This window comes from Coturnix japonica, unplaced genomic scaffold, assembly GCF_054131305.1.
Source record: "Coturnix japonica strain WE unplaced genomic scaffold, WE-NBRP24 Scf063, whole genome shotgun sequence".
NCBI classification, from domain to species: domain Eukaryota; kingdom Metazoa; phylum Chordata; class Aves; order Galliformes; family Phasianidae; genus Coturnix; species Coturnix japonica.
In genome coordinates, this window is record NW_028188966.1 from 637,281 (window position 1) to 645,569 (window position 8,289).

Consider the following 8,289-nt stretch of genomic DNA (forward strand, 5'->3'; position numbering starts at 1 on the left):
AAAGGGGGATTAGGGGGGATATGGGGTGTATAGGGGGGGTTATGGGATTATGGGGGTTATGGGATATATACGGGGGGTTATGGGATATATGGGGGGGCTGGGAGGGTAGAGAGGTGCTGTGGTTGGTCCCTATGGCTGCTATGGGGTGGATGTGGGTTATAAAGGGGGATTAGGGGGGATATGGGGTATATAGGGGGGTTATGGGATTATGGGGGGGTATGTGGATTATAGGGGGGTTATGGGATTGGGGGGGGCTGGGAGGGTGGAGAGGTGCTGTGGTTGTGCCCTATGGCTGCTATGGGGGGGAGAGGGGTTATAAAGGGGGATTAAGGGGATATAGGGTGTATAGGGGGGGTTATGGGATTGGGGGGGGGCTGGGAGGGTGGAGAGGTGCTGGGGTTGTGCCCCATGGCCGGGATGGGGAGGGACTGGGGGGGTCAGGGGGGGAGAGGGGTTATAAAGGGGGATTAGGGGGATATGGGGGGTATGGGGGGGGGTATGGGATTATGGGGGGGCTGGGAGGAGTGGGAGGGGAGAGAGGTGCTGTGGTTGGTCCCTATGGCCGGGATGGGGAGGAATGGGGGCGAGGGGGGGGATGTGGGTTATAAAGGGGGATTGGGGGGATATGGGGGGTTATGGGATTGGGGGGGGGCTGGGAGGGGAGAGAGGTGCTGTGGTTGGTCCTATGGATGCTATGGGGTGGATGTGGGTTATAAAGGGGGATTAGGGGGGGTTATGGGATTATGGGGGGTTTGGAGGACTGGGAAGGGGGGAGAGAGGTGGTGTGGCTGGTCCCTATGGCTGCTATGGGGGGGAGAGGGTATAAAGGGGGATTATGGGGGGTTATGGGGGGGTTGTGGGATTATTATGAGGGGGGGGGATGCCCATGGGGTCCCTATGTCACCCTATAGGGTCTGTATGTGTCCCTATGGGGTGCCTATAGGGCCCTATGTGTCTCTATGGGGTCCCTATGTTTCTATGGGGTCTGTATGAGGCCCTATAAGTCCTATGGGGTCTGTATGTGTCTCTATTGACCTTAATTGAGGCCCCCCCCCCCCCTTTACAACGTCTCCCCCCATAACATGGCTGGGACCCCCCCAATTAACAGCCCTATTAACACGGACCCATTAATTAACAGCCCCCCATTAATTACCATAATTATCAGCCCCCCCCATTTACGTAATTAACCCCATTGACGCTCGTTAATCCGCCGCACGCGCGGGGCCGGCAGGTGGCGGCCTCATTAACGGCCTCATTAACGGGGATGAACGTCGGGGTCAATTAACGTCAGCGTTAATTGGGGTCAATGGGGGGGGGCAAACAACCCCCTCCCCCTCCATCGGGCAAAAGCGCCGCGCTCCTGATTGGCTGAGATCAACTCCCTCCCCTCCCATCGGGCAAAAGCGCCGCACTCTGATTGGCTGAGCGGCACCGACCACAACTCCCATCGTGCCTCGGGGGCGCGAGCGAGCTCTGATTGGTCGAGAGGAGAAAATGGCGGCGGGGGCAGAATACAACTCCCATCCACCCCTGCGGCGCGGGATTCACGGGATGGCGAGCCCTGATTGGTCGAACTTTAGTCCACAACTCCCAGCGGGCTTTGCGGCGCCAAGCGTTAACTGCAGGCCGGGCGCTGCGCGGGGTGTGATGGGAAAGCGAGTCCGGAAGTGGGTTATAATGTTAATATGGGAGGGGAGGGTTTAAGGTTGTGCCCCCCCGGAACGAACCGAACGGAACCGGACGGAACGAGCGAGATCGAAGTAGAAAAGCAGCGGCGGCTTTAATCCCGCGGGAAAGCGCCTTTTTTTTGTCCTTTTTTGCCTTTTTTATAATTTAAATAACTTAAAAGAAACGGGAAATAAAGGAAATAAAGGGGGAAAAAGAGTCAAATGGGCAAATAAAGGAGTTAAAGGGGAGCGAGTCATTATGAATGAATGACCGGGGGGGTTAAAGTGAATTAAAGGGGGGGGGCAATAAGTGATTAATGGGGCAATAAAGTGATTAATGGGGGGGGGCTCAATGGGCCCCTGCCCAGGGGGGTAATGGGGGCTAAAGGTGTCAATGGAGCCCCACAGTCAATGGGGGGGGGATAAAGGGGCTCAATGGGACCCCAGGGGTTGAATGGGGGTGTTTATGAATGGGGGTGTTTGAATGGGGGTATTTATGAATGGGGCTGTTTGTATAGGGGTATTTATGATGGAGCAGTTATGACTGGGGCTATTTATGAATGGGGGTATTTGTACGGGGCTGTTTATGAATGGGGCTGTTTGTATAGGGGTGTTTTATGAATGGAGGGTGTTTGTATGGGGCTATTTATGAATGGATCAGTTGATGATGGGGCCGTTTTATGAATGGAGGGTGTTTGGATGGGGGTGTTTATGAATGGATCAGTTAATGATGGGGCTGTTTGTATGGGGCTGTTTATGAATGGAGGGTGTTTGTATGGGGTATTTATGAATGGATCAGCTGACGCTGGGGCCGTTTTATGAATGGGGGGGGCTGCTCTTAAAGGCGCCGCAGCGCCCTCTTCTTGTCCGCCTTCTTCTTGGCCGCCTTTTTGTCTCGATCCCCCGCGTGTTTTTTGGCCATGGGACCCTCCGTGGGGGGGCGGGACCCTCGTTGTTCCCTGGGGGGGTCCCGACGTGGAAGCTCCGTTCTCGTTAACGGACGATGCCGCCGTTGCGATTCCGGCTCCGGCCGCCGGGGGGCGCTGCGCGTGGATCTCGGTGAGTAGCCGGGCCGGGCCGCGTAACCCTCGTAATCCTCCAGCAGGAGCCGACCCGCCTCCTCGTTAAGGGCCGACTCGGGGTTGGGGTGGATCAACAAACAGCGGATGGTCTGCGGGAATACGGGGGGGGGGGGGGAGTGAGACCCCTCCCATAATTAAATGGCACTTTGAGACGCCCCCCGGGCTCGGACGGGGGGTTGGGGTTATATATACAGCCCTATGGGGGGCAGCTATGGAGACATTTAGGTCCCACACCCCATAGAAACCCTACTTAGAGGGGAGGGTCCCATCCCAAATCCCACCCCATAACCAATGGGTTATGGCACGGCCCCATAGAATAACCCAAACACCATAGAATACCCCTTAAAACTATCCCCAAACCCATAGAAACCCATCCATCCCCATCCCCTTTAATGGGGGTCCCAACCCAAATCCCCCCATGACCAGCAGCCCATAGGATCCCCTCAGCCCCATAGACCCCCATAGAATCCCCCATGACCAGCAGGACATGGTGCAACCCTATAGAACCCCCTAAACCCCATAGAATCCCCCCTTAAACTACCCCCAAACCCCATAGGATCCCCTCAGGCCCATATACCCCCCATAGACCCCCTCAGCCCCACAGACCCCATAGAATCCCCCCTGACCAGCATGACGTGGCACAGCCCCATAGGATCCCTTCAGCCCCATAGAACCCCATAGACCCCCCCCTCAGCCCCATATCCCCCCATAGGATCCCTCTGACCAGCAGGACATGGCGCAGCCCCATAGACCCCCCATATCCCCCATAGGATCCCTCTGACCAGCAGGACATGGCACAGCCCCATATAGCCCCCATAGACCCCCTCAGCCCCATAGACCCCCCATATCCCCCCATATCCCCCCATAGGATCCCCCTGACCAGCAGGACGTGGCGCAGCCCCATAGAACCCCCTCAGCCCCATAGACCCCCCATATCCCCCCATAGGATCCCCTGACCAGCAGGACGTGGCGCAGCCCCATAGAACCCCTCAGCCCCATATACCCCCATATGCCCCCATATCCCCCCCTGACCAGCAGGACGTGGTGCAGCCCCATATACCCCCCATATGCCCCCATATCCCCCCATAGTTTCCCCCTGACCAGCAGGACGTGGCGCAGCCCCATATGCCCCCCATAGACCCCCATATCTCCCATAGAGTCCCCCTGACCAGCAGGACGTGGTGCAGCCCCATATACCCCCCATATCCCCCCCATATCCCCCCATAGTTTCCCCCTGACCAGCAGGACGTGGCGCAGCCCCATTTCCGCGCTCCAGTCCCTTTTGAGCACGTTGACGCAGATTTCGCCGCTGGGTCCCACGTTGGGGTGGAAGATTTTGGTCAGGAAAAATCTTTGGGGGGGGACGAGGGAAATTCCTTCCCCAGCACCAGCTTCATCCGGAACAGCCCCCCCGCGTATGGGGTGCCCTCTGCAGGGGGGCAAGGGGGTTAATGGGGGCCTATAGGGATAGAGGGACCCATAGGGCCCCCCCAGGGCCTTCTATATGGGGGTAGGGGGAATAATGGGGTTAATGGGGGCCTATAGGGATAGAGGGACCCATAGGGCCCCCCCAGGGGTCTTCTATATGGGGGTAGGGGGGATAATGGGGTCAAATGGGGGCCTATAGGGGATAGAGGGACCCATAGGGCTCCCCAGGGCCTTCTATATGGGGCATAAATGGGTTAATGGGGGCTTATAGGGCACACAGAGACCCATAGAGCCCCCCCAGGGTCTTCTATATGGGGGTAGGGGGGATAATGGGGTCAATGGGGGCCTATAGGGATAGAGGGACCCACAGGGCCCCCCCAGGGCCTTCTATATGGGGGTAGGGGGAATAATGGGGTTAATGGGGGCCTATAGGGATAGAGGGACACATAGGGCCCCCCCAGGCCTTCTATATGGGGGTAGGGGGGATAATGGGGTTAATGGGGGCCTATAGGGCACAGAGACCCCCCCAGGGGTCTTCTATATGGGGGTAGGGGGGATAATGGGGTCAAAGGGGGCCTATAGGGATAGAGGGACCCATAGGGCTCCCCAGGGCCTTCTATATGGGGCATAAATGGGTTAATGGGGGCCTATAGGGCACAGAGACCCCCCCCAGGGGTCTTCTATATGAGAGTAGGGGGCTTAAATGGGTTAATGGGGGCCTATAGGGCACAGAGACCCCCCCCAGGGGGTCTTCTATATGAGAGTAGGGGCTTAAATGGGTTAATGGGGGTTTATAGGGCACACAGAGCCCCACAGAGGCCCCCCAGGGCCTTCTATAAGGTGGGGGGGGGAATAAAAATGGCTCAATAGGGGCTTATAGGGCACAGAGACCCCCCAGAGCCCCCTCCCAGGGCCATTATAAGGCGGGGGGGGGGGGGCCATAAGTGGATCAATGGGGCCTTATAGGGCACAGAGATCCCCCAAAGCCCCCCCAAGGGCCATTTATAAGGCAGTGGGGGGGACATAAGTGGATCACTGGGGGCTTATAGGGCACACAGAGCCCCACAGAGGCCCCCCAGGGCCTTCTATAAGGCGGGGGGGGCCCATAAATGGCTCAATGGGGGCTTATAGGACACAAAAGACCCCCCCAAAGCCCCCCCAGGGCCATTTATAAGGCGGGGGGGGGGGCCCATAAATGGCTCAATAGGGGCTTATAGGGCACACAGAGCCCCACAGAGCCCCCAGGGCCTTCTATAACGTGGGGGGGACATAAATGGCTCAATGGGGCTTATAGGGCACAGAGATCCCCCAGAGCCCCTCCCAGGGCCATTTATAAGGCAGTGGGGGGACATAAGTGGATCAATGGGGCCTTATAGGGCACACAGAGCCCCCCAAAGCCCCCCCAGGGCCATTTATAAGGTGGGGGGGGGGCCCATAAATGGCTCAATGGGGGCTTATAGGGCACATAGAGCCCACAGAGCCCCCCCAGGGCCATTTATAAGGTGGGGGTTGGGGGGGGATATAAATGGCTCAATGGGGGCTTATAGGGCACAGAGACCCCCCCAAAGCCCCCCCAGGGCCATTTATAAGGCGGGGGGGGGGACATAAATGGCTCAGTGGGGGCATATAGGGCACACAGAGCCCCACAGAGCCCCCCAGGGCCATTTATAAGGTGGGGGGGGGAATATAAATGGCTCAATAGGGGCTTATAGGGCACAGAGACCCCCCAGAGCCCCCTCCAGGGCCATTTATAAGGCGGGGGGGGGGGGGCCATAAGTGGATCAATGGGCCTTATAGGGCACAGAGATCCCCCAAAGCCCCCCCCAGGGCCATTTATAAGGTGGGGGGGGGGGGCCATAAATGGCTCAATAGGGGCTTATAGGGCACAGAGACTCCCCAAAGCCCCCCCAAGAGCAATTTATAAGGGATTTATAAGTGGATCAATGGGGGCTTATAAGGCACATAGAGCCCCACAGAGCCCCCCCAGGGCCATTTATAAGGCGGGGGGGGGGGGCCATAAATGGCTCAATAGGGGCTTATAGACACAAAGACCCCCCCAAAGCCCCCCCAGGGCCATTTATAAGGGATTTCTAAGTAGATCAATGGGGGCTTACAGGGCAGAGCCCCCCCCCATTGCACTCACCGGGCCCTTCGATGGTGACCTGCACATCAGTGACGTCCTCCTCATTAGGGAACAGTTTAATGCCCGGGGGGGGGTCGGACGTGAGCGTGGAAACCTCCTTGTAGAGCAGCCGCAGCGTGTGGGGGGGCAGGTTCTCCACGTTGTTGTTCTGGGTTAATGTGGGGGGGGGGAGAGAAAGGAATGAGGGGAAAATCCAGCCCCAAAATTGCAGGAAACTGACCCAAAAATTAAAGGGGGGGGGGCATTTCTGGGCAATAATGAGGAGCTGGGCATGAAAGGTTAATCCCACCCCCCCCATAACATGAAATAACCCCCCCCCCATAATAACAGGAGAGAAATAAGACCCCCCCCCCAACATATCTTTGGGGTCCCCTATTGCCCCCCACCCCATAATACCCCCATAAAGGAGACCCCTCATTGTAACCCAACCCCCAAGGACACCCCTAATTGTGCCCCCCCCCATAAAGGAGACCCCCCCATTGCCCCCCCCATAAAGGAGACCCCCTTATTATTGTACCCCCCCCATAACATCCCCATACAAAACACCCTTCATTGCCCCCCCCCAAAATCCCATTTCATAGTGGGGGGGGTCCTGTTTCCCCCCCCCCCTCACCTGCCATGCTGCACCGCGGGGCTCCTAAAATAGGGGGGGGGGGGGGAAAAGAGGCACTTAATGACCCCAATTAAAACCCAACGCCCCCCAAGACCCCCCCATCTAACGCCCCCCACCCCCCCCATTCAGGCCCAATTGATGCCAGGACCCCCAAACCCCCCACACACATGGACCCCCCCAATAAAACCCCCCCAAACCCCCCCATGACCCCACAGCTCCACAACCCCCCCCTCCAAAGACCCCCCCGCATTCAGGCCCAAATCCCAGATCCCCCCCCAAATAAACCACCTCAAACCCCCCATTAACACGTGAAACCCCCCCCAAAGACCCCCCATCAATCAGACCCCCCCCCCCGAGGCCTACACCCCTCCTGAGGCCTACACCCGCCCCTCATCAATAAGACCCCCCCCATTAAACAGCCCCCCCCCCGAGGCCTACATCCCCCCTTGAGGCCTAAACCCCCCCCCCTTAATATGACCCCACTCCCCGAGGCCTACAGCCCCCCCCCATCAATGAGACCCCCCCCATTAATCAGATCCCCCCCCGAAGCCTCCCACCCCCCTTAGGGCCCATTTAAGGCCTACACCCCCATTAATAAGACCCCCCCATTTAACAACCCCCCCCCCCCCGCGGCCTACATCCCCTTGAGGCCTACACACCCCCCCATTACTCAGCCCCCCCCCCCCGCGGCCTACCCGCCCCCCGAAGCCTCCCTCCCCCTTTAGGCCCAATTGAGGGCCTACACCCGCGGCCTACTCCCTTTGCCGTCCCTCACCATCGCGCCGGGCCCGAACCGGGGCGGAACCGCGGTACCGGGAGGACCCCCCCGGAGGGAGGAACCCCCCCCGGAGGGCGGGCAGAGCCGGGGCCGCCCGTAGGCCCCGCGTTACGGCGCTGCGCCGCGGATCCCTCCTCCTTCACCGCCGCCCGCCCGCCGCGCTGAGGCGCTGCGCGCGAAGGAGCCGCCTTTTATCACCTCGGAGCCGCCGGACACGCCCACTGAAGGCGGCGACCAATGGGGTGAGGACAGGAGGGAGGGAAAAGAGCGCGGATTGGTGGAAAGGGCGGAAAGGGCGGGGAGAGCGGCTAACGGTCGGCGGAAAGGGCGGGGCGAGGGTTTGAACGCGTTGATGGGCAGGTGCGGCGGCCAATGGGAAAGCGGCGGGAGGAAGGCGGGGTGGAGGGGTCCCTGAGTGACAGAGTGATTGACCAATAAGAACGCAGGGCGGTCCGTGGAGGCGGGGAAAGCGCTGAGTGACAGCGTAAGTGACCAATGGGAGCGGGGACGGTCTGTGGGAGGCGGGGAAAATACTGAGTGACAGCGGGAGCGACCAATGGAAACGCGGGGCGGTCAGT

At 59.2% G+C, this 8,289-nt stretch overlaps 1 protein-coding gene across 1 annotated transcript; it reads right to left on the reverse strand.

The window, feature by feature from the left end:
- Positions 1-2,467: 2,467 nt before the first annotated feature.
- Positions 2,468-7,876, reverse strand: UBE2S (ubiquitin conjugating enzyme E2 S). Its single transcript, XM_085533841.1, is given in 8 exon segments — positions 2,468-2,616; positions 2,618-2,739; positions 2,742-2,838; positions 3,989-4,101; positions 4,104-4,178; positions 6,321-6,468; positions 6,934-6,957; positions 7,709-7,876. Coding segments are annotated over 8 exon segments (693 nt in total). The 5' UTR covers positions 7,712-7,876; the 3' UTR covers positions 2,468-2,505.
- Positions 7,877-8,289: the final 413 nt, after the last annotated feature.